Genomic DNA, 27,755 nt, shown 5'->3' on the forward strand with positions numbered 1-27,755 from the left:
CGAGTAGCTAGCCGCATAGTAGTTGGGCCTGAGTATATGTCCTCGGCGTGAGTAGGTGGATTGCAGTTGGGATACTTTAGGTTGACATGAGGTAGCATTATCCTATTGGTTAATTGTTGAGTGAGTATTTGGGTACCTTGAATTGAGTTTTGAGTAATTTTGAATTCGTTTGAGGTGTCACCACCTTATTGGTTAGTTGAGTGAGTAAATCACCCCAGCCTTGTGCATTTAGATTCAAACATTTTGTATAGTCACAACCCAACTTTTCTAAATGCCAGTTGATAGAAAGATGTATTGAGCGTGGTTTTGCAAAAGGTGCGATGACTCTAATCTTACATGGTCATATGGGCTCTACATGGAGCATGGACTGTGCTTGGTCCGACCATTTTCCAATGACTCTAATCTTGTTTCTTCAAAAATTATCCATTAGTAATATTTTTTCCTAGCATATCTTTTAGAACAAATCCAAGGTTGAAGAAGTTGTTTGTGAGGTACATTTATAGCATCCATTCAAACGTTTACGAATTTCAATGAAATCATAGAACCACTCTCCGAAACATGTATACCACCATGCTTCTGCTTCTCTAAAGGAACTAAAGCACAACATATCGGTGGGTGCAAATATCTGATCCTCTCGACAAGTCACGGCCATCATTCTAAACAAGCTGCAATTATGTATGTTGCGGTCGCCAACCAAAGAATTATTCTAATTATACCATCTCCAGTATTCTATTTTTCATTTATGCAAACAATTTGAGGGATTTGAGTATAAAAAAACTATGTTATTACCGATGATGATGATGATGATAATAATAATAATAATAATAATAATAATAATAATAATAATAATATGAAGAGGTAGGTCCCAGCAGAGCCCAGTTGGACCCGCAAGACTCACCTTAAACAGGGACGTCTGCGCAGAGACCAACTGGATCCGCAGGACCAACCATGCTCAGAGACGTAACGTCCTTACGCGCAGTACGCAAGCTGGTCCCGCAGGAAATGCCTCCCAATGGTGAAGGACTCCGCCTGTCCCCGCAGCCTCGGATACAAGCCATTAGGGAAGGCCACCCGCGCAGCATGGCTACACGCACAAGGCACTTAACTCTCCCCAGTGTCACCTGAAGGAATGAGCAAAGGCGGGAGGGGGAAAACTCCCGCCTAAATGAGCCAGTCCGTATGATGATCTTTTGTGTGATACCTGACGAGGTACAGACAAAAGATCTGACCAAGAATGCGACAGCTCACTGACAGCAGCATGGCAGACAGCACGCCACAGCACTGTGACCAATAGCCGCCGCCTACCCACCAACTCCTGCCATACCACGTGCCTAGCCTGTAGTTGGCAGAAGAGGAAGAGTGCACGACACGCCTGCTCTGTGTCAGCCGCTACCTATCCACCACTCACAGGCAGGGCACGTGCATAGGTTACAGTTGGTAGCGTGTTGGGCCGGCTAAACCCCTTGGAAACCTACCTTCGGCTATAAATACCCCAATGGTATGATCATCTTACAACATCTTATCTTATCATATATACCTGATATCTGCTCTAGCAATCTCTTAATATACTTTTATATTTAAAGAGCAATCTAGTCTGATTCTCACGCCGGAGGGTGGTCACAAGGAGGAACCCCCCCCCTTCTCAGTGACGAGCTCACGGTGTCTGTTTTGCAGGTTATCAGAAGAACCATCTTCCAAGGGTCTAACCCCTCGTGGGAAACAGCTCTCCAACCCCCAGGTTACCAGTAATCTGCCCGGGGTCTGGTTAGTGTTTCTTCATTGGCGCCATCCGTGGGACTTCATAATAATAATAATAATAATAATAATAATAATAATGAGGACTTGAGGGAGCTAGTACGGCACCTTCCAAGCTAGCTAAGTGGAAATGTCTTGGAGCTTGTTTGATTGTTGGAATTTCTGTGGCTGAGTAGCTAGCTATTAAGGCTAAGGGGAAGGGTTAAAGATATGATGCATGCAGAATCATCATACATCTAAGGTTAAGGTTGATATTTAAAATTTTGATAGAAAAAAAATGACATTATAACTATGTTATATTTTGTCTCTTTTATTTCTCCACTAAAGTATCAAATAGTAGTTTATTGTAAATGACTAAAAATACGAAAAGTAAAAATATTTATGAACAAAAAATGATATTTTTGGGGATGGATTAATTAACGGCAATTATCTTATTTTCGGTTATTGATCTTAAATAAATCACGTAAATATCTCATTGACAACCATAATTGTTGGAAAAAACAAACAAACAAACAATTAAATTAGACGGGACGCTTCCAGAACATACCGATTGTGTGTATGCCAAGTCACCCCAATGTACAGCTTTAATGCGTAGCGTACAACTACCAAAGGACACGTCTTTCCTTATAAAATCATCCTTTGATCGGCAAATTAGTTTTCATTCATTATTCGATAATCTGTGTTTCTCTCTCTCTCTCTCTCTCCAGAAATTGTAATCATGGCTCGCGGAAGCTCCGGTGGTGAGTTTCCTCAATTAATTGCTCCTCATTCAGTGTTTAGATTTGATTATTTGTGAATAATACGACGTACGTCACGTTGCGTATAATATTAACGAAATATTGAGAATTTTTTTAGGGTTAGGTATTTGGATCTATGAATTAGCGTGAGTTGTCTGGTTATTGTACCGAATTCATCTCAGGTGCTTAGCATTTGATACTTCTGCTTTCCTAGGCTTAGATCTATTTATTTAGTCGTGTACAACAGGTTATGAATAGCAATGTTATGGCCTCATTTTTGAACGACTTAGTTTTGCTGTCCAGAAACGGCTAGTGAAACGCTACTTTTTAATGAAATTAGTTAACTCTGTTTTTTTTTTTTTAATTCTAATTTGTTACATATAATATAAACTTATGTTTTGAGCCCTATTTGCGGTACGTTATATTTTGTTCTCATTGTGATGAAAACAACTCTGAACAATTCTTTAGGTTATCATTCAATGAGCAAATTCGTTACCAAGGCGAAGACTATTTTAGTGTGTTGCTTATATACATTTGTAATTTGTAATTGCTTTTGGACATGAACATTGTTAGCATAATGCTAGTTGGAGCTTTACCGCGTATATCAAATTGATTAGAATCGTAGAACTAATTTGTTACAAAAAGAAGGCAAAGACGGTTTTCATGTTAGTCGGTTATGCTTGAATGTTTTGAATTCTACATGCTGTGAGTGCTAACACTTCAAATTACAGGAAGGTCAGCCCGTGCACCTGCTCGTGCACCAGCGTGCAGCCCCCCAGCACCAGCCAAGCCTGCACCCGCCCCTGCCCCTGTTCAGAGCAGCGGACCAGGCTTTGGGTCAATGATAGCCGAAGGTACATCTACATATCTGCAAACATATGCAGTTGTTGTAACAATATCATTCTATATATGCATGCTGGTTTGGCCTTATATTTTGTTTTTGACAGGTATGGCATTTGGGACCGGGAGTGCTATTGCTCACAGGGCTGCGGATGTTATAATGGGCCCTCGTACCATTAAGCATGAAACTGTTCCTGCTGCTGGTCCAGAAGCTGCTGTTGCTGCTACAACCAGCTCGTATTCTGATGCATGTGGCATGCACTACAAGGCGTTTCAAGACGTACGTTTAATGTTTAGATGTTTGTATATTATATGGTTTTATTTATTTCATCATAGCAGCTTATATTTTGATTATTGTACTTGATGCAGTGCATTGACAGCTCTGGAAGTGATATTAGCAAGTGTCAGTTCTACATGGATATGCTGTCTGAGTGCAGGAAGGGCTCGGGTCTTGCTGCTTGAATGATGGGTTGTTGCTGAAGCTATAATTCATCAATAACTTTGCTTTTGGTAGACTTTGAACTAAAAGTACTCTACTTTGGTTTGGTGTTAATAATGTTTTGTCTTTTGAATGCTTTAAACCATTTTAAGTGACTTTTAACTTGTTACCTTGCGCGGTCATTTGAGTTTAGTGGGTCTGTGTTTCGTTATACTATATAAATCCACGAGGGTGGTTTATAGGATGTTAAGTGAAAAGGTCCTTAGACGGATCTGCTAGCAAACACACCCTTGTTTCCTTTTACTTTCATTGTTTAGGGTAGCCCAAGCAAGCAATTAAAGGGTAAGTGATCAAACTTCCCCTTGGTTGGCATAATATTCAACTTCTCATGTGTTATAGACTTATAGGGTTATAAGATGTAGAAATTATCAAAATTATAGTTAATGATACATTCTAAAGAAGGGTCGTGCTGTAGTCTTTGATGGCCACTCAATAATAAGATTGTATATAAATTACACAAGTCCTGATTTTCGTACAATTAAACAAGTTTTATATAGGGTGTGATTGGTCAACACTGAGTATCGATTATCCAACTTAATCGAGGTTTGAATCAAACCATATAAGGAAATCATGGTCTTTCTAAAGCAATTGAAACATGCCTTTTCTTTTCTTCTTGTTAACTTTCCATTGTGTTTTTAGATTAAATCTTGTTATGTCCACAACCCCAGCTTTCCTTTGTCCTTAAAATCAGAAATGAGAAAAATATGTGGTTTTGTAAAAGGTACATTTGGCTCTAATCTTGAATGATCAAAACGGGTATGGAGTCCGGACCATGGATTGACTGAGCTTGGTCTGCGCTTTTTTCAAACTGAAATTTCACTTGCAAACTAAAAACTACAATGCTACATATTTCTAAATAGTCCTCTTTTTTCCTAGCATATCTCTTTTAACTAAATTCAAGGTTATAGATTACAACAGAAGATTTTTTTAAAGGTATATTGTAATATTTTATTCAAACATATGTAATCATGTAATATTTAATACATTATTATATTATAGGTTTTTTCATGAATATTGTTGAAGCCTTGAAATTGTAGAACCTCTTCTCCGGCACATGTTAGAACTCGCTATACTCTTCAGTCTTCACTCGTACCAACATCCTTTCGCTTTGTCTAAAGGAGCTGAAGCACAAGAGGTTGGTGGAGAGTGTAGATATTTGATCCTCTAGACAAGAAGTCATGACCTCGGTTTGACGGAGCTGCAACTCCATATGCCGACCAGAAAAATATTCCAATCATACCTTTTTCCAATCTTGATTTTCATTTAAACAGCATACTAAGGGATCCGCTAATAATAAATAAAAAAAGTTAATTTGACCGGTTGGAGGGTCTCTACCCTCGGACCCCCTGGTTTCGTTGGTACGTCTATCTAGAACTTTAAGCACGCTTGACTAACTGCTGTTCTTGCTACCAACGATGACGACTTGAGGGAGCTCAATAGTAGAAGAACTTCCAAGCTGAGCAGAAATGTTTTTAGCTTGTTGGCGAGGGGAATGACATGGTTATGGCTGAGAGGAGGCGAGGAGCGAAGGAACCACTAGTTCATCTGCCATTGATGTGGATTTTCGTGGGGACATCGAATATGAAAGTGAGCCTTCTCGATATTCGAAGGGTTGAAGATCTAATACGTTGTAATATATGGGCTGAGGTTTGAATTTGATACAAAAATTCGATATATCATGGCCATCTTTTCTTTTCTTTTTTTCCTAAGCATTTCTCTACTAAGGTATTAGATAGTTTGTTGTAAACTTGTAGTAAATAATTTGACAATAAAGTAGCTTTAAAAGTTGTACATGATGTGAAAGAAAAAATAAATTTTAATGTTACAAGAGCTCTCACTGACTTTTTTTTATAAAAATCATGTAATGGTTTGACTTATTTAATTATTATTTAATGTTTTCTTTAATATAAAAATTATGAAATGATGAATGTGATTGGTTGGAGAAAAACTGTGGCCTCACATCTCTTTGCCCTCGCACCCATTCTCTCTTAACGACCAAAGAGGTTTTTAAGTTTACGCCCACGTGTAATGCTTTAGCTGGAATTGGGGGCGTTAAACCACTAAGTGACTTGTAACGTCAGTGAACTACATCCGGTCTAATAGTGAAAAAGAAAGATTTTCTAAATATGAAGAAAAAAAATGATAAACTAGAATGAGATTCTTGGGGATGAATTAATGTAATTTGACAATTATTTATGATTGACCTAAAATCACGTACATATAATTGTTGATTTGTTAAATGTGGATATATGCTATGGTCAACTACATTAGCTTCCATTCGGCATAAAGTGCTCTGCTTTCTTATTGGCTGAATATCCAACGGTACAACTTAAAACACTTAACGTACAACTATAAAGCCCACATCTTTTCTTATAAATTCAGAGTCTGATCGTAACTCATAAATAAGCGAATAACCTATATTCATATTCATATTTCATACCCTCTTTAGAAATTGTCACCATGCCTGCAGGTAGAAGCTCCGGTGGTGAGCTTCCTTTATACTAATTATTATTCTTGCGTTTAATCTAGCTAGTATATAAGTCTCATTATTTCGATTTTGTTTCGTGAAATACCAATCTACATTTGTTGAATTGATTTGTATCTTTGTGCCGCGTGATTGCTTCGAAATTGATATTGTCTACTTAGGCTGTTCCCGAGAACCCCTAAAAATTTTGAGACGAGTTAAAGAAAATGGGCCCTAATAATAATAATAATAATAAGGTCCCATAACTTTTGTTTTCATAAACATACACTCTTTTCATTAAACATTTTGTAAGCTTTTGTTATAAAATAAGTTTATGTATAAAACATATAATTCTTTTTTGAACAATTATGGGCGCCGGATAGAGCAGACCCTGGGCGGTCGACCCTGTGTTATGATGTTTTAGAGTAAGATTTCTTGATTAATAAATAAGTTTGGGTGTTACCGTGTTGGCCAAATTACGGAGTATACCATTCTTAATTTAAGATTTTGCTATCATTGAATGAGTAATTTAATTACTATCAATTAATCTGTTAAATTACAGGAAGGTCCCGTGCACGTGCTCGTGCACAAGCACGCAAGCCCCCAGCACCAGTCAAGCCTGCACCCGCTCCTGCCCCTGCTCATAGCAGCAGTGGTGGGGGTAGCATTGGTTCAACCATAGCCGAAGGTACATGCATCTGTCTACATATGCACTTGTTGTAACCACATCAATATATAAAACAGTACGCTTGTTCTTTTCCTCTTATATTATTATAATTTTGTTCTTGGTAGGTCTGGCTTTTGGTGCTGGTAATGCTGTTGGTCACAGGGTTGCGGATGCAATAGTTGGGCCTCGTACCATTCGGCATGAAACTGTTCCTGCTGCTGCTGCTACAACCAGCTCTGATTCTGATGCGTGTAGTGGGCACTACAAGGCCTTCCAAGACGTACGTTTATGATCGTTCTTGTTTAGATTATTATTGCATGAAACATGTGTTTGATGTTTCATATTGTTGATGCAGTGCATTAACAGCTATGGAAGTGACATTAGCAAGTGCCAGTTCTACATGGATATGCTGTCCGAGTGCAGGAAGCTGGGTTCGGGTCTTGCGGCTTGAGTCAAGGGTTGTTGCTGAAATATTTATTGTTCATTGTTAATTTTGCTTTTGGTAGATTTTGATCTAAAAGTATTCTGGTTTGGTTTTAATAATGTTTGTTTTTTGAATGCTTTAAACCTTTTCGATATTCAAAGACTCAAATTTGGTTAAAAAATGTTATATATATATTTTTTTGTGCTATGTATATCTTCACTATTAAATTATCGCACAATTATTATAATAAATAATTGGTTAGAAACAGTAACTTAAAAGACCTTCTTGATATGCACATGGCAAGGATGATATTCAAAAGAAAGGATTGCTGGGATTATATACATTAGTTGTTGGTGTTTTTGGCGTACTAGAAATGAGACTCTTTTTCTAAGATAGAAGAGCAACGGTGGAGAATACTTTAGAAGATATCAAGTTGTTCGGATTTCTTTGGATAAATAATTATAATAAATCAAATTTCTACGCTTTATATATTATAACTAGTTTTAAAGCCCATGTCACACACGAGATAATTCAAATTATAAAATTATAAGTAAAACAAATAATTACATAGCGTATATGAAAAAAAATGTATTACATCTATGCTTGTATCTATACAATGTGTGCATAAATGAATTTTATTTATATCACAAAATGATTTTTTTAAATGAGCCTAATAAAAAAATGTTCGTGTAAAAACGTACCCGAGAATGCTTCTTTCTATTGAAAAATTCATTCTCGGTGTCATATATGTATAATTGAAAGAATTTTGGTTATGAACTAATTTCGGAAATAAGACTTCTCATACGATAGTAGTTCTAACCACTCAGACTAAATACAAAAGGAGCGTTATGTTTATTGATATATTTATCAATTTACCACCCATCAAAGGAAAGTAGAACATTAAATTGTTACAATGGATGTTCTTCAAGAACTATGATTTTTTGAGCCATACCATGAAAAATATTTTGATAAGTTTCAGAGGGCTTCTCGACTTTGTCATAATGACAACATAAAAAACATATTAACCCATTCAATTTTGTGAATATTTTATTTCATTTGAGCATAGTTTAGCATGTCATGCTTCCCATACAATGTTCTGATCACCATTTAAAGAAAAATTAATGTTGACATAAATATTTCAAATTTGATAAAAGTTAAGCATTGATAGGCATGTGGTGGCATGTCGAAAGTGTTCGCAATGTTTTCTTAAATTTTAATAGTTGAAGGGAAAATAGTTAGTTTGTTAAATCCCGAACCTTTTAATTATTTCAAAAAATGCCCTTAAAAATAATTTTGAAACCCGAATCATGTTTAAAATTTTAACTTTCATACTTTTGACGTTTTAAAGTCAACACTTTGAACCCGTAACAAATTTGACGATAAATCTATTTGCATTCTCAAACTTTTAAATACTCAAAATTTTCATTTTTGACTCAAACAAATTTTGAGCAAAATGTACTTAACTTGTACCAAACAATCTATTTACCAACTTTTAACCCATAAAATCAAATTTAAGTTACACAAAAAAAACCCGAAACAATTTTCATTTGAGAAACATGATTTGTTGTTGATTTTTGGAATTGACCAAGTATTTTGAATATATAGTAAAATAATATGTTAATATTTATATTTATAAAAATATATAAATATTATATAAATATAGTGTAAAAGGAAAATGAATAATTATTGATTTATTACATATATATTAGGGTATATTAGTTTTAGAGGGAAAAAATTATGAGAATTAACCAAAAGATGACAAGTGTCCACATTTATTTTACTTTATTAGAATAGGAAGATAACCGGTGTAATATTTAATTTCTCATAGTTATATAAATGTCTTGGTTACCTTTTTTTTTTTTTTTTTGTTCTAGCGGTTTACTATTGGAGGGTTGTGTTTTTCTTTTTCTATAAAGTTCGTCTTTTGAAAAGAAAAAATTAAAATAAACATAAAGAAAAATAAACACGAGTGCGATAATTAATGCCACGTATTTGAAAGTTATTTTTTATTACAATATGTATACGAAAACAAATAAATTAAACGTTTTCATTGTCAATGCAAAACATGGGTGTGTTTTTTAACATTCGAGAATACTGAACCGGATCGGAAGCGACCCAAGACCTGAATAACCCGACCCAAAATTACCCAACCCGTTTAAACTTCTAACCCAAGATCAAACATTTGGGTTGCTTCGAATAGAGCAATTCTTTAGGCTTCAAAACAAATTATATGTTTGTTATCATTTACAGGAAAGTCAGCCCGTGCACCAGCACGCAACCCTCCAGCTCCAGTCAAGTCTGCATCCGCTCCCATCGTGCTAAGAGCAGCCGCGAAGAGTCAGCACTTGATGTCTTTGTTTCAAGCATGATCAAAAGTGCATACATATGCACTTGTTGTAACCACATCAATAAAACAGTACTCGTGTTCTTTTCCTCTTATATTACTATATTTTTGTTCTTGGTAGGTATGGCGATTGGTATCGGTGATGCTATTGGTAAAGCTGTTGGTCAACTGGCTGGAGAAGTTATATTTGGTCCTCATACCGTTCGCCATGAAACTATTCCTGCTGCTGCTGGTCAAGACCCTGCTGTTGCTATAACCAGCTCTCATTCTGATGCGTGTGGCGAGCAGAACAAGGCCTTCCAAGATGTATGATTCTTATTTTATCGTCATTCTTGTTTACGTTATTGTTATACGAAACATGTGTTTGATGTTTGTTATTGTAATTGATGCAGTCATTAACAGCTCTGGAAATGACAATAGCGATTGCCATTTTACATGGATATGCTGTCAGAATGCAAGAAGGGATCGGGTATCGTGCTTGCGTGATGCGATGTTGATGAAACTATTAATCGTTGATGACTTTGTTTTTGGTAGTTTGGGATTTGAACTAAAAGTACTTTGGTGTAGAATGAATAACTGAGTGTTAGAACATGTTTATTTATTTATTATTATTATTTTTTTCAAAATATGCACTTTTAAACATGTTTTGTTTTAAGGATATAGGTGGTCAGCACTCAGCCGTGTGTTATAATGTTTTACATATGAGTTGCTGCTATTCCCACTTCCTATTGACGAATACCTTAATTCCAACTCATATTGACGAATAAGGCCTTTATCCTTGAATTCAAATTGGTATTGGTGAATAGCAAAGTGAAGCGTCCAAAGACTTCAATAATAAGGATAAGGTATTGAGTTCAAGTCTCATTTAAGATAAAATAATAATAATAATAATAGTAATAATAAAAATAGGAGCCTTAAGTTGGGCCCAGGGTTTTCTCACCTATAGGTGGGTTTCCTTCTGAAAATAGAATGAAGATGATCAGATGAGTCAGTGGCACGTCAGTGATCCAAATTAAACGTCAAAAAAATAGTAATTATTAGTGAATGACTGCATTTGCCATATTGAAGCATGCTTATTTGCCAATACCATTCAAGATTAAAGCCTTATTTGCCATTATCAACTAGAATTAAGGGCTAAGTGGAATACCAGGGCTTGGTTGAACTTATTCGCTATTTCCAGATATATGACACAAGAGTAAGATTCGAGCCCATAACGTCAAACAGAGTAAACCCTTTGTTACCTTTTTTTTCTAGCGGTTTGCTAGTGGATACGAGCCTTTAGAGTAGTTATCTTTTTTTAACAGCCAATTTGAATCAATGACGGGCTACTAACCACCCGTCCATCTACATTCCACCCTCAGAAGTCGGTAGCAAACACCCATAGATAAGAAAACCCCTAGTCCAACTTGAGCCTCCTATTTATTATTATTATTATTATTATTATTATTATTATTATTATTATTATTATTGTCTCAAGTGGGACTTAAATTAAAGTCTTTGGATACCTCACTCTAACCAATTGGACTAGAGATAATTGACATAGTAGGTTTTTTTTCTTTTTAGAATGGCGGCAACTCTCTGGCGTAACACACGGTGAGACGAAAACCCGGGTGGGCTCGGGATCCAAACTAACAACCTCGCAAGGCCTACCTCAAACCATTCACTGGGATAGTAGTTATATTACAACGTGATTTTTAGATTACTAAAAGTAAATTTTATCTATTAAAATTACTTTATACTTAAAACATTCGATCTTTTATTGAAACATAAAATTTCAGTAGCATTAGTAGAGGTGGCAATCTTGACTCAAGCCATTTTAAATGGGTTAATTTGGGTTGTTTTAAAATCATATGGGTTGGTTTGGGTCATAGATTTTAGCTAAATGCGTTAAAACGGGTCACTTGAAATTCCACCTTATTTTCTGGTCAAAATAGGTCAGCAAATTTTTATAAATGGGTCGATGTGTGTTAGTGTCATAAGGAAAAGTGGCAGACTCGGATTGAAACGGGTTTTGGATTGAACGAGTTCGGTTAAGGTTTTGGCTCGGATTAGGTTTCGAGTCGACACGAGTTTTCGCACTGGACGAGTTGGGCTTCGGTTCCTTTGTTTCTTTTTGGTCGGTTTCGGAGCACTGGACGGGTTGGGTTTCGGTTTCTTTTGTTTGTTTTTGGTCGGTTTCGAATTCGTTTTCGGTTTTTTGTTTTGTTTGGTCGGTTTTTTCAGTTTCATTTATGTTCGGTTTCGGTTTTTTAGTTTCGTTTTGATCGATTTTTCGGTTTCGATCAATCCAGTCCAGCTTTGGTTTTTTATTTCGTGTTCGTCGACTTTTCGGTTTCAGTTCATTTCTCGGTTTTATTTTTTTTGTGGAACAAGGATAACGGAGGAAACGTTTTAGTTATTTTACTTTTTTTCTTTTTTTATTTATATTTTGAGTTTGATTTTTTTTTTTGAATTTTTTTGAGGGGTTTTTGATGTTAATAAAAATCCCTAAAAAAATTCAAAAAAGTTAATAAAAAAATTATAATTCAAAATATAAATAAAAAACGAAAAGTGTAAAAAACTAAAACGTTTCCTTCATTGTCATCGTTCTTAAAAAAAAAACGATCCGAAACCCATTTTGACCCGTTCTAGCCTTGACCCATTTCAACCCGGACCCTTTCTGACTCGAACCTGCTGACCCTAACCCGTTCTGACCCAAGCCAAAACAACCCTTTTTTAGTTGACTCATTCCAACCTACCCCGTTTCAACCCAACCCAACCCATTTGCCACCCCTAGTTAGTAGCGTTTGATATGTAGTAATGACTGGTAGAAGGAATGGAATGAGTCATTTTAAAGGAATGAAAAAGGGATGTCTGGTTGGTCAATGAAATGGAATCAACGATTATACAAAAAATCTTATTCCATCAAAACCATTCGTTTTTTGGATCCACCCCCTTAGGGACGTGTATGGGCCGGTTTGGCTGGTTTTTGACTTTTTGAAAACCGCTTGGTTTCGATCTATCTGTTTCTTTTGGGCTTGAAAATATTGAGCCATAATATTTGGCACAAACACAATGATATTAGGCCTAATTTTTTTTTTGTTAGTTAACGATTATTTAATCCTTATACATTTGGTTAAAATATGAGGGTTAATCTATATATTAAACTATTATAAATTACTTTCAAATTTAAAATAAAAGTTAAAAATTTATAAGTTCAGTTTGATTTGTTTTAGTTACACAAGAAACTGGAACCGAAATGAAAGTTCAATTTTAACGAAATCATCGGCTTTTCGTTACGCTTCATTTAGGTTTTTTAGATTTCATGCAGTCAGGTCCGAAACTACATTTTAAAGTTTAAACAGCATGCAGCCCGGTGAATCCAATAAAAGCCCATTGGGCCCATATTATCATAATCAAAGTGTAGTCTCTAGGGTTTACTTGTTCTTCTTTCATCAATCTTGAGTAGTCAGTCAGTCTGTGTGCCTCCGCCACTAAAAAGCTCGGATCTTTCAACAATGGCGGAACAGGTTACTTCCTAATTTCTCAATCCCCTACAGATATATCATCGTCCTGACTGACTGACATTTTGATTTTAATTAATGGAATTGATAGACTGAGAAGGCGTTTTTGAAGCAACCCAAGGTCTTCTTATGGTTAGAAACACAACACAAACCTCTGGCATCTTTTTACCTCAATTCTTTACTCTCACTATTTAATTGTTGATTGTTGATTGCATCAGTTCAAAGAAGAGTAGCACAGGAAAGAGGCCTGGCAAGGGTGGAAACAGATTCTGGAAGAGTATTGGTCTTGGATTCAAAACACCAAGAGAAGCTATTGAAGGTAATAATAATAATGTTTATTATATTGCAATATTCTTTTGTTAATTCTTTAGGTTAATATATCATGAAGATTGGTAATAACTGTGTTAAGTTTAGTGTTTACTGTGCTTAAATAGCAGCTTAACTGTACTATTTTGTAGAGGTAGTAATTATATACTGTTGCTTCAAAACTGAAGTGGCTAGTGTTTAAAGTTAAAGCAAGGAATTTTGTGTATTTTGTTGAAATTGCTATGAATTATTATCCAAGCAGTTAATGCGGAAAAGAAGCGGATATCGGTTGAGGACCGATGTTTGAGGTATCGGTTATCGCGGTGAAATGTCGGCTGGATCTCGGTTATTTTAATATCATGCAAAATTTATATATATAGCACTTTAACACTAACAATTCAGTATACTCTCCTACGATTAGCAAATTATTCGTTTGCAACTTGCAAAACACTAACAATTGTAGCAAGTAGGAACTGATTTAAGACTCAAAACACCAACATTTAGCACTCAAAGTTGAAAATTAAGATTTAAAACCCTGATATTGGGAATATTGGTGAAATATTGGTCAAATATCGGTCAGTATCGCCGATATTATCGGTTCCAGTATTCTGACCAATATTTTGATCGATATTTCACATGAGGACTAATAACCGAGATACCACCAATATACCACCGAGATTGACTGCATAGATTATTATAGAACAAGCTAGGTGCTAGTCGGGTGGTGAGGTAGGGACTTGCGATTAATTGGGATTAATCGGATTGGAATTTATATGTAATTTTTCAAATATACATGTGTATACCAAATTTTATATATAAATTTGTCATATTTGACCAAATACCGATTAATTGGTGCCTAGGCGTGATTTTTACAACCATGCTTCAAACTAATGAGTTGTAGTGAACTTACTGGTTTTAATTCTATACTTGATTATATTATAGGAACCTACATTGACAAGAAATGTCCTTTCACTGGTGATGTCTCCATTAGAGGCCGTATTCTTGCTGGTACGTGCCACAGTGCCAAGATGGTTAGGACCATTATCGTTCGCCGGGACTACCTTCACTATGTGAAGAAGTATCAGCGGTAAGATTCAAAAACTTTTTTAATTTATTGACTATTTTATCAGTATTTTAATCATATGCATTGTTTGTTGCAACACAGTTATGAGAAGCGCCACTCTAACATCCCAGCACACATTTCACCCTGTTTCCGTGTGAAAGAAGGTGATCATGTCACTATTGGACAATGCAGGTTGTTTGTCTGTCTACCTTCATTTTTTTAGTTTTAATTTTTATGTGATCAGATTATGAACTGGTTTTCGTTTTTTCAGGCCTTTATCTAAGACTGTGAGGTTCAATGTGTTGAAGGTGATTCCAGCTGGATCTTCAAGCGGTGGGAATAAAGCGTTTACAGGGATATAACAAGCTTCATCTTTTTAGCTTGTTAGGCTTTGCAAAAACAATTCACTTTGATTTGCTATGATTTTGAAGTAAAATGCAGTTTGATTGATTATGAACCTTGTTTAATGTTTCTCTAGACAAAAGTATTTAATCTACTCTTCTTTTTTCGTTATATTACAAATATGTTTACAAGTTGCAGCATTAAAACACAACATTTGTTTGTCACAAATAGTTTTAATTTTTTTTCTAACTGCGTGGGAAAACATTACCAAGATCATTCCAAAAGCTATCCATTCATTAAACGCAATAAATCATTAATCACTGTAGCACATGTCTCACTTCATAACATGACTACACCAAATTTAACTAAGTAAATATTTTTACAGTACATTAACAAAACCTTCTCTTGACACCACCACATTGAGGCACACACGCCTGAGATCTATTGCGCGTTTCGGCCCCTGAAACCGAAAACATTTTACTTATATCATATTTGTATCATATTTCAACTTTTTTTGAAAAAAAAAAAAAGAGAGAAATACCAGTTAAGAAAATGGCTCAAGAACTTAGGATCCTGTGCTCCATCGGACATGAGCAATGCAGGAGAAACTCCATCACTGTTTTGAAAATCTCTAAGCTGCAAGCCAAGAGACACGGCTTCACCTGTTTGGAAATCCTTATGTGGTATTGTATATGATGGTCCATTGTCACATTCTAGGTTGTCTGACGGAGACGCCAGGTGTCCTCTCTCATCGTCTGTATTGGGAAAGTTATGTGTCGGTAATAATAAAGATGTCCCATCACTACTCTGGAAATTAGGTATAGGTATAGGCATTTCCAGTTGTACTTCATCGTCAATACTAAAATCTTTCCATTGTTGATTCACTGTCTTGACCTGTGTGTAAAAGTCAACGCCTGTTTTGCCTGCAACAAAAACATTTACCAAATTGGTTGACCCGGAATCATTTTAATTCAGTTTTTTATAAACAATTATATTTTGTCAAATATTATTGTAAAAACTACATTATTTCAATTAAAATGATTTGAGAGGTTTTATGCATCAAATATTCATTTTTGACAAGAAAATAAAAACCAATGGGTAAATTTACCTTGAAAATTTAGATCCCCCGAGAAAGATGCCTCGGTTCCGGTAAATGCGAAGAACGGTAGTGGGGCTGGGACAGGGACATTTACACCGACCTGTGAAATGGAAAATATAGGTTTAATTACAGTTATTATCAATGTTTGTGAAAAAAAAAAAAAGCTTAATTACAGGGACCATCCATGCAAACAATCAGTCCAAAGTCGTAATTTTTGGAAGTTGGGAAATAAAGTTGCAATTTGGCCGAACCGCAGGAACATCCATGTAATTAATTTTTAGATAAAAAAGGAAGGTAAATACCTGCCCAGCTTCTATTTCAGTTTGGAATTTCCTTGCTGATGCACCGTTTTTAGTAAATATTGAAGCCCCAAATCCATACCTGATGGATCCAGAAGCGGACTTAGGGCATTGAACAAGAAAGAAGGTGTTAATAGTTAAGAGGATAGACTTGATAAGGTTTGTGAAAGTCACCTGTTTCTGTTGATTATGCCTATGGCTTCCTCTAAGGTTCCAGCCTGAAAACACATGGAACATTAGTGTTGAAAAGTCAGCTAGTTCTAAAATTATGTAACAATCAAGATCTTTTACATATGGCAACCTGCATACAGAGAAGAACCGGGCCAGTAATCTCCTCCTGAGTACACAAAGATGGTGATTGTTAGTATTAAATTATCGTCTATAATGTATGATTTGAGACCGATAAGATAAGATACCTTGTAACATTCCATTACATCTATAACATCAGATAAGATGGTCGGGCCCACAAAATTGCCCATTTCGTATTTTGGCACCTGATGTGAGAACCGAAACTTTCATTAGTTCAGTTCATTCTATACTAAATCTGTAATTTCTGAAAAGAACCAAAATTGCAAAACGTGTATACCACAGGGACCATTCGTGTAATTTACTCAATATCGCATTAATACTTTCTTACAGTTAGTTATGGACTATATAAAAGAATGAAAGATAAGGATACACCTCAATATGTCTTCCATCCAGTATTAATCTAGCACCAGCATCAATACCTACTTGGACTAATCTATTTACTTTTTCCTTTGCCTGTCAATGCATCACACCAATTAATAATTAACATAAATTAACAGAAAAGGCTATAGGATCATTTTAGTGTCAAAAAGTATTAATTTACGCACTGTTTTACTGATCACAGGGCCGATGTCTGTATCTGGGTCAGTTCCAACATTTACTTTAAGTGCTTTGGCACGCTCCAATAGTTTTTCTTCCCTGCAGGATATCATAACAATAACTATTTTATAATAAATAAGAAAAAGAATTTTAATACTCAGCATAACTATAAAAAAGAAAAGAATACCATGCTTTTGAACCTCCAACAAATATAACTGTATTCAGTGTTGTACACCTTTGTCCTGCACCACCGAATCCAGCAGTTGCAAGAGCATCCAATGTGGCCCCCATACTTGCATCAGGCATCACAATTGCATGGTTTTTTGCACTAATATTTGACTGATAATAAAGTTGAACCAATAGTATAAATGATTTTATTCTACCGGAAAACAATGCTTAATAGATAGCAAAAAACAAACCACGTATACAAAAAATGAGATGATAAGCATGATACCTGAACACGTTTGCCATTAGAAGAGGCTCGTGCATGGATGTGTGAACCAGACTGCAGAATAATGCAGAAATTATAATTGAGCAAAAAAAAAGCAAGTAGTTTAGAAGTGAATATACAAAATTTGGAAAACAGATTATGTTTTAAGTTCTGATTCTAAAAAGCCTTTACATCATTGGCAAATTGGCGCTATGCACGGATATACTTAAGGCCTGACAAAAAGATAAATATATCCATAAACAAATAAACAATTGAAGACTTTCATAGAGTCAATGAAACTTACAGAATCTGGACCAACAAATGTTATAGCTTTGATATCGTCATCATCACATATGGCATTCACAATATCCTGAATGATCAATCACAAAACAATTCAATAAAATTCTGAAAACTAGACTACTAACGCACGTGATAGTGCTATAATTATACTTACATTGGTTCCATGAACTATATTTAATACACCATTAGGCAAGCCAGCCTCCATTGCTAATTCTGCAAGTATCATGCAAGCCCCTACATAATGATTTTGGGTGGAATTGTTATTAGCCGTTTCTAGATAAAATAGGAGTTGCGACGAACATCAGAGGATTTCAAAAACTACCTGGATCTTTCTCAGATGGCTTAAGAATAAATGTATTACCGCATGCCACCGCAATCGGAAACATCTGCGTTATATCAAACAAAATTAGAGTGAAACAATAACAAAGTTCAATGAAGCAAAATAAGTTCAAACAGGCTTACCAACAAAGGAACTAATGCTGGAAAGTTTGAAGGACATATGCCAGCACAAACACCAAGCGGTTCCCTTAAACTGTAACTATCAACTCCACTTCTGATGTTTGAAACAAAATCCCCATTTTGTAGTGATGTCATGCCACAGGCATGTTCAACGACCTCTAAAAGCAAATGCTTGTTATCATAAATTTCAATTATAAAAACTTCATAAACATAATCAAAATGTGGATAAGAGATTCACACCAAGTCCACGAAGCATTTCGTTACGTGCATCCTTCAGTGTCTTTCCCTGCTCTGAAGTTATGTTTTGAGCAATCTTATCCTAAAACAAATGAAAACTTCTATTAAAATTTATTAGTAATTAACAAGGAAATTGATGATGTATACATGACACGGTAAAGAAATAGTAGATTTTACACATACAATATCTCTACGAATAAGTTCCTGAAACCTGAACATGATACGCTGACGTGTCATGACAGGTGTATTTCGCCATGATGGAAGAGAACATTTAGCTGAAAATACTGCTGCTCTAAACTCTTCACCTGTAGTTAAAGGAACTTGGGATACCACTTGTTGGGTTGCCTATATTGATTGATAAATAAAGAATTAGTGATTCAAAATCTAGAGAAATTAAAGGTAAAGAAAAAAACTAAGAGCTAGTAAACTTACAGGGTTTATAACATCGATAGATGTTCTTGACTGCGAGTCTATAAACATACCACCAATGAAATTTGGCACCCTCTGAGAAATAAATAAATAAATAAAAGCTCTAGTAATGATATTTAGAACATAACTTTGTATGAATCATGCATGCTTACAGGAGGATATCGTTGTCTCCAAGATGGCTCTGAAGTTGTTGATGAATTAGAGTTTCCTTGAGCTGACGTCTGAGGTCTTAATGTTTTATATCTCTTAACTGAACAAGAAATCATAACAATTGTGCGTGTTATTGAAGAATGGTCACTAAAAGGGAATGAAACACTAGTATATATTCACTTGTATCATATATTATAAGTTATAATCCTGCTTCATGATCTTATGTATCAAGTATTCTTTTCTCCGTACAGATTCCAACTCAAATGGATAAGATTTATTTAACCTAACACTAGGTTTCATTCATTATCAATATCAGTTCACATTTTCTATATCAGACTACAATAGTCTTTCAAAAACAAGTCAAATGATTCGGATATTTTCCTACACCCATTTATAGTCAAGTGTTAGACAAACTATATCTACAACAGTAACAAAAAATATTGGCAAATGTACAAGCAACGGTTGCCATAAGAACATTACTTAGAAGAAAACCTATCAAATCATATTACAGATTACATGTAACATATTTTCCAACTTATTATCATTGCATGCAAGCACCTTCCTATAACAAGTAAAACAGTGATTTGGCATCTTTTTTTTTTTTTTTTTGACACGGCAGAGTGCCATGAAATCACTTTGCCTGCTACAGAAGGTTACTTACACACAGTTGCCAAGAAACTTTAAAGTATGTAACATACAATGACTAAAGATGAAAGTAAGTTACATTGAGATGTAACAAACTCAGCTAACTTAATAAGGTGAAAATTAATCTTTTAGATTAAGGGGACACACCTGTAAGATTTCCTTGGCGAAGCTTTGTTTTGATATTATAAACATGCTTAGGAGTTGATAATAGTTCTGGATTATGTTGTCTTAATCTCTTTAAAATTTGGCGTGGCTTCAAACCCGCTTCTGTCATTTCCTTAATAAGCAAAACCTCATCCTCTGTAAACCTTCTAGCAGATGGATGCTGTGTGATATCACTCAAAGGTTCATGATTATGGGACCCGTTCTTAACTGAAAGTACCCAAAACTCGTCATCCTTTTTACCCACTAATTCGAATGGACAATTTGTAAGCCGTGAACCGGATTTTCTTTTGCGGACAAGTTCACTCGTGCCATCATCGATTGTTTTACGCCTGTTTCTATACACACCTCCTCTTTGGCATCCAAGAACTACAACTTTTTCCTTTTTTGATTGTTTTATGGTTACAACATATCCTTGAGAGATTCCAAACTCCCCGACATGCTGGATAAGTTCTTCACGATCTGAGAAACTGCCAGGTGGAGGTGGAAGCATCTGTGGAGTATCTGAAACAATTTCATAGTCATCCATCACCAAGCAGGTACCTGCATGAGCAGAGATGGAAGCTATTACATCATTGTAAGAGCTTCTTATCCCTAATAGTAATGCATACACAAATTTTGCTTAACTGACTTCATGACATTCAAATAATGATACTTATACAAATCTGAATAGGGATGTCAAGTTTTAACTGCCAACAAACTTGAGTAATTGATTAAGAATTCAAATATATCCCGAGTTGATCCGTTTAACATCCATTTAGAGGTCTGACTGATTCATTGACATATAGTTTTGGCTGCAAGTTGTTTGACAGGCTGTATGTTATCAGCTACATTTTTAAGGGGTAAATGCCTTGTCATTTCTTATTTCCTTACCTTAAAGTTGAACCTTTTTCTTTCTTGTTAAAACCAATGGGATTAACTGAACGAGTCTTGCATTTTTTGTATCTTATCATGGAGTAGCTAATGATTGTGGAAACATAAGTAGAGATGCATTCAACTTCTTTACCTACTACAAAATTTTATCGGGAGAGTCAATTGGTCAACAGCACGATGGTTGTTACATCAAGTTGAACTCAGTGATTTAACATGCGTACTTGCTAACTGTGGCTAAATAAAGTCTTTTATTCCATACTATGTAAAAACACTTGTTAATCAACCCATGAAATCTTAAAGTGCACAACTACCTCAAAAACTTTGCTTTGTACCTTCCTTTTTCACCAGTATCATTAATGATAATGCCATGCCATCCTTAACCAGTTACTGAGTTCATGGGAAGCTAAACTAGTAGGGCAGTTATTTATCTTTGTGTCCAGTTTTAATATCTTAGATGCCCAGTTGTTTGGCATTCTTGCTTTAATTATCCCAGTTTATCTTTGTTGATGGAGACTAGCCCCTCTCGAATTGGATGTTTTGCTCAGTAATTGAATTATTTGCTTGAGTCAAATCTCTTAGATTCTATCAGATTAGTTTAGTGTAGATGCTAGATATGACACATGCTATCTAGCGGGTATGTTTCTCATCATAGTATGCCAATTTGAGCTCCTATCTTACATACATGCTATATCAATTACCAATTCTATACCTTTATACACATGCTAAATTCAACTTTTGCAGTTCTAGCACTCATCCATGCCAATTACTCCTGTCAATCTTAACCCCTTCCATAATGAACAGATCCATTAGAACTTAAAAACCAAGGTACCAACCTGTTCTGTATGGAACGGGTTAATATTGTCAAAAATACAAGTACCAAAAATGTGGATGTTTAGTTGTTTACTAGCAATCTGCATATAGAAATACATCAAAATAGAGGCCTATAACTGTCGATATATCTAAGTAGAAAAAGTTAACTCAAAGAATCCCTATCCCACAAACTGATGAAGCCATAGCCAGGCCATCATATGTGTTTTAGCAATGCACAAGGCAGTAAATTTGTGAGTGCTGTGAGTAGACTCATTCAAATATGCGTCTTCATAGTACTGGCCACACTTCTAAATCACAATACTTTGTAGTTTAATTTTCCTAAAACTTAACTCCCTCCTCTTTATCCTTCTCTTATTTACTAAGTTTTCACATAATCACATAACACTAAAAGTTCCTATGCCTCACATAAGGCATTATAAAAAAACAGTCAAGCATTCATTTTTGTGCATCAACAAAAGACTCAGAATAACACATTTAGGCAATGAATAAGCAGCTACACGATCACAAAGAGACAATGTTTTATCATAGCAATACATTCATCCACTTAACTATCAATGTTCTCCTGAATTTATAACTCGTTAGGCAATCCAAAATCTAAAATAGACATCAGTTAAGTAGCGTGCAGAAATCACATCCAATTACACAAATGCGAGTGAACATACGAAACAGTAGAAAGATTAGAAGTCACCTTTAAAGTCACTGATCTATGGAGAACCGGAAACGATTGACAAATTAGGGTTCAGAACTCAGACAGCTCACTGCCCTCTTTCGCTGCACGAAGCCTGCAAACACATGTTAATGAAATCAATTCTGTAATGTTGTACTGCCAATTGAGCACATAGTGCATATTACGCGTCTAAACCCTAAAATCGTGATTCGTACATGCTATAACAGTAAATGAAGAATTGAATCACATGAAGAACGAATACGAAATTGCATACAAACACACGAATCATTGAATTGCATAAATTAAACGGTGGAAAGAATTGCTTCAGGTAGAGCAGTAAGTTGAAGTTACCCGCTTATCGTTTGTGATTCATTGCGGAGTTAATAATCCAGGAAATTGAGGGGCTGATTTCTAGGGTTTGGTTTTGAGATTGATGACGTAATTAATTATAGGATAGGAGGTTTACCTGATGAACAACAAGAGACCTTGATCGGTACTGAGGAATATACACCACTTGAGGTCGATGTTATTGCTATTTTTAATTTTATTAACTTAATCTTTTTATTAATTATTACTAATTAAGTTTTTATAATCTATAAACTGCAATAACAATTCAACCAATGATCTTTGGGGTTTTCATTTTCATCGACAACGACAACGTATAGATTTACACTTCATTTGTACTTAGTTATGTTTGTGTGAATGAAGTGAAATGGGAACTTTATCTTTCTTGCGGATGAAATCACGTGCTAATTGTGTGTAGATATGTGATAATATGTGGGTGGGTTGTTTTTGGGAACGCAAGTGAAAGTTTAAAGTATTATGAGTTAAATTATTGTATGCCTACTAACGGTAGTAAATTTTCAATTTGCCTATTTTCTTAATGGTTGTGTGTTATTTTAAGTTTATTACTTTATAGGCTTTTACTACCAGGAAAAGAAAACTTAAGTATATTTAACTAATGAAAATGACATGTATAAGTATGGATTAACTAACCATTTCGAATTTAATATAATCTTTTTTAAATATACTATTACTACAACAAACAAAAATATAGATTTAAAGCAAAAGACACTTTAATGTTTTCTTTTGGAAAAAGAAAAGTCAATCGATTTTTTTATTTAAATCAATATATACATGTTTATATTTGGTAGTGACCCTGATAGTTTTCTAAATTTTTGAAGCATTTCCAAAAATTCCAAAAACAAAAAAACAAACCTAGACAAGTAGACATGGTGATGAACTAACACTAATAAAATGAAAGGATTTGTGAGATATAAGATAGGTGATAGAAGCAATAAATAAGCTTCCTACCTTATTCGAAGATAAGAACTCTAGGCTTTTGTTATGAATCTATCAAGAATGTGTGGTGTTGTGAAAGAAAATCTCTTTTTTCTTCAAATACTATGAACAGTATTTGAAGGAAAAAGAGATTTGAATAAAACATAGATTAACGGGGTTAAATAGTGATGGTTTTGGAATTGACTTTAAGCTAAACACAAGAATACGGTAAAGATTCCTTTAAATAAATGTATGTAAAATAAAAAAAAAAGAGTTTGGTTATTTTTATGTTGAGAATCATGAGAACCCTTTGTATAACGAAAAATGTACGTAAAATAAAAAAAAAGATGGTTATTTATTCTCTTCTTAACTTTTTCTTATACAATAAATAATAGACAACAAGTAGAAGAGGTTCTGTATGAGCCAAGGAGATTAGAGTTCTGCGTTAGTCTCAAAAAATTGAGAAAAAAAGAGGAATTGTGTGATCTGAGACTATGGTCTGTGTGACCAAAACTAAGAAAGAAATAATGTAGGAATCATAGGGACGAAAGACCGGTTGACAGTGATATGGTACCGGTTAGAAAACAGTCGAATATCTTCTTTTAATACCGAAAAAAACAAATAATTGTACAACTTGGTTCACTAAGATAGAATCAAGTTGTATAATTAGTGATCTAATTATCGGTTTGTGACAAAGTACCGAAAAAATAGTTGCAGAGAAGAAATGAAAAACAAATATTATTTAGCATAAAAATAAAAATAAAAACAATAAAAAAAATCAAGTCATACATTGCATAAATATATTAAAATGTAACATTAGTTACATTACAATTAAATTAGATGTATATTGCTAAAATAAATTAAATGACACTAACTTTAAAAAAATCTACTTCTTGGCTTGCTATAATATGTTTTGTTGGTTCTTATTGTGAAGGACCTTAATAATGATTTTCCAAAGTGACCCTATAGTCGACACATGTACATCACGTGCTTCTTATATCAGCACATGACATGAATACCTCATGAGGGAGGTGGTCCCCACACTAACCGTTTCATCTGTCTTCACACTACAGGACCACACGTTCTATGCTGTTCCACCACAAGACCACACATTCTATGTCGTTCCATTACAAGACCACACATTATACGATCTTATGCAATCAAAAGAGTGTTTGAATAAGTTAATAACCAATGCCTTTTAATTTATCACTTCATTGCATTCATATCAACATTTCATTTCCTTTTTTTTTTTTTTAATTTTCGTCCATTTGAAATTTTATTTATTCAGTCACATGCTACTTTAGGTTTGCTACTTTAAGTGAAAGAGTTTTTTTTTTAACATTTAAATTTTTAAATGGGCACTGACTGGTGTGTTACGAAGAAGACATGTGCGTGGTGACTCAAAAATTGATAACAGATACAATAAACTGAAACAAATTTACAATATATAAAGCACCATGTACAACAAAATAAACCAACTGTACAACCTGTAAACCACGAATTTGGTTAAGAATGTTGTCTTTTTAATATATGTATAATTGTGCCAGTTCTCACATACTATTGTTTTCGAAATTAGGGTGTGTTAGTTTTCATTTGAAGGTAAGAAAAGTTGTGAAACACAATTGGGAGTAGAATTTGAAGCTATTTCTTTTGAGGTGTCACACAATCAAACTTTCCCAACACATCCATTTATTTGTGGTTTAAGTAACGACTCCATCGGTTTGTAGGTAAAAGTACATCCATTTATTCGGCAATTTCAATCTTTGAATACAATCATATCATTCTTACATTGTATCCTGAGGTGCTGCTAGTTCAAATTTTGTAAATATTTGTATTGTTTCATACCATCTTTGTTTGTGTAGTAGCAATATAGTCTGACAACAATTTTAAGAAAAAACGTGAGAGGTGACCAAAATACCCTTCCGCCAATGAGAATCCGCACATGACTCAAAGACCGGTTAGAGAATAAGTGATCGTAGTTAGAGATCTAACACTTACCGCTGTAAAACAAAAAGATATCCAATATAATTCACTTGTAGCAAAGCTACTCGTAGACAGAGCCCCGACTCCAAAACTTACCACGACGACAAACCCAAATCAAGAGAGCTAACAAGCCGATCATCAAGATAACTCAAAGACAACTCACACCCATCATCATCACCATCATCATTCATGTAAAGCATCAACCTTTGCTTACACACTCTCAATCGATCTTCCAACAAACTCCTCTCCGATTCATGTTTCATAACAATCCACCTCAACGACCGAATAACCTCCTGATCATGCAACTGCTTCTCATAACTCAATCTCCTATGCTGCTGAGCCTCCAACTCCACCACACTCTTCTCATTCTGCAGCCTCAAAATCATCCCCATAGCCGCCTCAGCTGCAGTCATAGCCGCCATCCGCTCTCTCTCAACCTCCAAACACGCATCATTCGCCCGTTGCCTCTCCATTTTCACATGTTTTCTCAGAGACATTACGTCGAACACCTTATCTTCATCACAAGAATCTTCACCAAAACCATCTTTTTGTTCACAATTTGCAGTTTCTTTAATCGGGTTCGATAAATTCAAATAATTCATCATCAATCCACACTTACAATTTCTTGAACGGAACCAATTTACAAAGCGATTTGAAAACCCTAAGTGGGTTACATTCAGATGTAAATACTTTAAACTAAAATGAAACAAAATTAAGAGACTAATAATATCAACAATCTTTTTGAAACACCCGGATGTCAAAACCCACAAACCCCATGAGGTAATGCCCATAACGATATTTTCTGGATGAAAAGTTGTATGCAATTCTTGTAAGAATCAAGAAAACTGTACATATGACCGATTAACAAAAGAAAAGTGGTGGTGTGTTTTGAGTATTTGTATAGCATTTGTGGTGCAAAATTCAAGATTTGTGGTAATTTTGTATTGGGGGTGAAAACGGCTCTCCTGGTTAGGTTAATCAATTTTGAATATTGTGACTATTTACCGGATCATTGATTGGGTCGGTTTTCGTGGTTGTGTTCGTTTACGGGGTTGTTTGGAATTATGATTACGAGTATGCATTTTTAAAATAGAGAGGAGTATAGTAGAAAATATTGTTGTTTTTTTGTAAACGGGGTTTTTTATATCCATCCAAGTTTTAATAGTTACTCGTTTCACCAACTCGATCCATCCGGGGAGGTGTGCTAGGATTACTTGGAAGCTCATATTAGGAGCGAGTAGGGTGCCCTGTACACCCCTAATACATAACAAATCATGCAAATAGTAATATGCAGTGTTAACAATTATGCAAAACTGTTTTGTATATCACATTAAAAAAAATGTAAATGTGTTTTTATGAACATTATGATATGTATTGAATTTCTTTATATGTAATTATGTATACATACATGTTAACAATTAGTATCAAACAGAATATACATGAAATAATTATATGATTATCATATATAAATAGGCGATTAAATGAATTTTTGTTGATGTAATTAATATATGTATTTTTCTATGTTTGTTTTTTTTTGGTTTGAAGTCATTTGACTGGGTAACATCAGAATATCCAATGAAACACATAAGAATTCGGGACCACAATGACAAAATCATATTCAAATATATACAAAGGTTGAGCTAATTTGTGTGTTTGTAAATCTCATAATGTGGGTGTTTGGACCACATATCTTTTTGACATAATCATATCTCATGCATTTTAGTTTACAAACATTTCATCAATTTGATTTTTAGATTAACTAGAAAACAAAATAATGTTAAGTTATAAAAGAGTTGTGTTAAATTCAAAAAAACTTATTTGAACTATTTTTGTTGTAAGCACCAATGGCTAAGCATATGAGCTCTCGTATTGCATCGCTCACGAACGCATGATGGACAGGCAAGCTCATGGACACCTTACACCATATTGCGAGGTCATGTCATTTGTGGCGGAGGCATCCGGTCTGACAATTTTTTTTGGAATGGCAAATGTTATTCCTATTACATTTTACACCAATAATTCCACTCTTCTACGTAAGTTTGAACATGATACATTTCATCTAAAAGACAAGTGTCTCTACCAGTTTACAAAGTGGACTAGCCCCTCATCTTACGGTCTTA

At 34.9% G+C, this 27,755-nt stretch overlaps 5 protein-coding genes across 5 annotated transcripts; 3 read left to right on the plus strand and 2 right to left on the minus strand.

Moving 5' to 3' along the window:
• The first annotated feature begins 3,203 nt into the window (after positions 1–3,203).
• LOC143559454 (uncharacterized) lies at positions 3,204–4,120 on the plus strand. Its single transcript, XM_077048029.1, has 3 exons — positions 3,204–3,346; positions 3,440–3,612; positions 3,702–4,120. Exons 1-3 carry the CDS (start codon positions 3,334–3,336, stop codon positions 3,792–3,794), a joined length of 279 nt encoding a protein of 92 aa, XP_076904144.1. The 5' UTR covers positions 3,204–3,333; the 3' UTR covers positions 3,795–4,120.
• Positions 4,121–6,291: 2,171 nt separating this feature from the next.
• Positions 6,292–7,413, plus strand: LOC143559455 (uncharacterized). The gene is made up of 4 exons (XM_077048030.1): positions 6,292–6,316; positions 6,858–6,983; positions 7,088–7,242; positions 7,318–7,413. Exons 1-4 carry the CDS (start codon positions 6,292–6,294, stop codon positions 7,411–7,413), a joined length of 402 nt encoding a protein of 133 aa, XP_076904145.1.
• A 5,751-nt stretch (positions 7,414–13,164) lies between these two features.
• On the plus strand, positions 13,165–15,059 carry LOC143559456 (small ribosomal subunit protein uS17-like). Its single transcript, XM_077048031.1, has 6 exons — positions 13,165–13,239; positions 13,325–13,365; positions 13,452–13,552; positions 14,482–14,626; positions 14,705–14,794; positions 14,874–15,059. Exons 1-6 carry the CDS (start codon positions 13,228–13,230, stop codon positions 14,962–14,964), a joined length of 480 nt encoding a protein of 159 aa, XP_076904146.1. The 5' UTR covers positions 13,165–13,227; the 3' UTR covers positions 14,965–15,059.
• Positions 15,060–15,294: 235 nt separating this feature from the next.
• On the minus strand, positions 15,295–22,507 carry LOC143559473 (methylmalonate-semialdehyde dehydrogenase [acylating], mitochondrial-like). Its single transcript, XM_077048045.1, has 21 exons — positions 22,393–22,507; positions 19,986–20,543; positions 19,196–19,293; positions 19,047–19,118; positions 18,798–18,959; positions 18,618–18,696; positions 18,381–18,535; positions 18,241–18,304; positions 18,073–18,152; positions 17,923–17,988; positions 17,643–17,693; positions 17,376–17,527; positions 17,197–17,287; positions 17,024–17,104; positions 16,759–16,836; positions 16,644–16,679; positions 16,517–16,560; positions 16,346–16,424; positions 16,053–16,143; positions 15,486–15,867; positions 15,295–15,404 (listed from the first exon to the last, which is right to left on the minus strand). The coding sequence occupies exons 2-21, from the start codon at positions 20,527–20,529 to the stop codon at positions 15,386–15,388; spliced, it is 2,424 nt and encodes an 807-aa protein (XP_076904160.1). The 5' UTR covers positions 20,530–20,543; positions 22,393–22,507; the 3' UTR covers positions 15,295–15,385.
• A 3,207-nt stretch (positions 22,508–25,714) lies between these two features.
• Positions 25,715–26,686, minus strand: LOC143559458 (uncharacterized). Its single transcript, XM_077048032.1, has one exon. It carries the CDS (start codon positions 26,424–26,426, stop codon positions 25,728–25,730), a length of 699 nt encoding a protein of 232 aa, XP_076904147.1. The 5' UTR covers positions 26,427–26,686; the 3' UTR covers positions 25,715–25,727.
• Between the last annotated feature and the right edge of the window lie 1,069 nt (positions 26,687–27,755).

Source organism: Bidens hawaiensis, unplaced genomic scaffold, assembly GCF_021521415.1.
Source record: "Bidens hawaiensis isolate Kalapana, Puna unplaced genomic scaffold, B.hawaiensis_p1.1 tig00019922_1, whole genome shotgun sequence".
NCBI classification, from domain to species: Eukaryota; Viridiplantae; Streptophyta; class Magnoliopsida; order Asterales; family Asteraceae; genus Bidens; species Bidens hawaiensis.

Bases quoted from the DNA above. Each gene is read 5' to 3' on its own strand.
- LOC143559473 (XM_077048045.1), bottom strand. From the start codon at position 20,529: ATGGATGACTATGAAATTGTTTCAGATACTCCACAGATGCTTCCACCT. The intron at 17,694-17,922 runs GTAAGTTTCATT...ATTATTCTGCAG, and splicing joins CATTTGTTGGTCCAGATTCT to TCTGGTTCACACATCCATGC. The intron at 16,561-16,643 runs GTTGCCATATGT...ATGTGTTTTCAG, and splicing joins CGGTTCTTCTCTGTATGCAG to GCTGGAACCTTAGAGGAAGC.
- LOC143559458 (XM_077048032.1), bottom strand. From the start codon at position 26,426: ATGGGCATTACCTCATGGGGTTTGTGGGTTTTGACATCCGGGTGTTTC.
- LOC143559454 (XM_077048029.1), top strand. The intron at 3,613-3,701 runs GTACGTTTAATG...TACTTGATGCAG, and splicing joins ACTACAAGGCGTTTCAAGAC to TGCATTGACAGCTCTGGAAG.
- LOC143559456 (XM_077048031.1), top strand. The intron at 14,627-14,704 runs GTAAGATTCAAA...GTTGCAACACAG, and splicing joins TATGTGAAGAAGTATCAGCG to TTATGAGAAGCGCCACTCTA. The intron at 14,795-14,873 runs GTTGTTTGTCTG...TCGTTTTTTCAG, and splicing joins GTCACTATTGGACAATGCAG to GCCTTTATCTAAGACTGTGA.
- LOC143559455 (XM_077048030.1), top strand. From the start codon at position 6,292: ATGCCTGCAGGTAGAAGCTCCGGTG. The intron at 6,317-6,857 runs GTGAGCTTCCTT...GTTAAATTACAG, and splicing joins TGCAGGTAGAAGCTCCGGTG to GAAGGTCCCGTGCACGTGCT. The intron at 7,243-7,317 runs GTACGTTTATGA...TTGTTGATGCAG, and splicing joins ACTACAAGGCCTTCCAAGAC to TGCATTAACAGCTATGGAAG.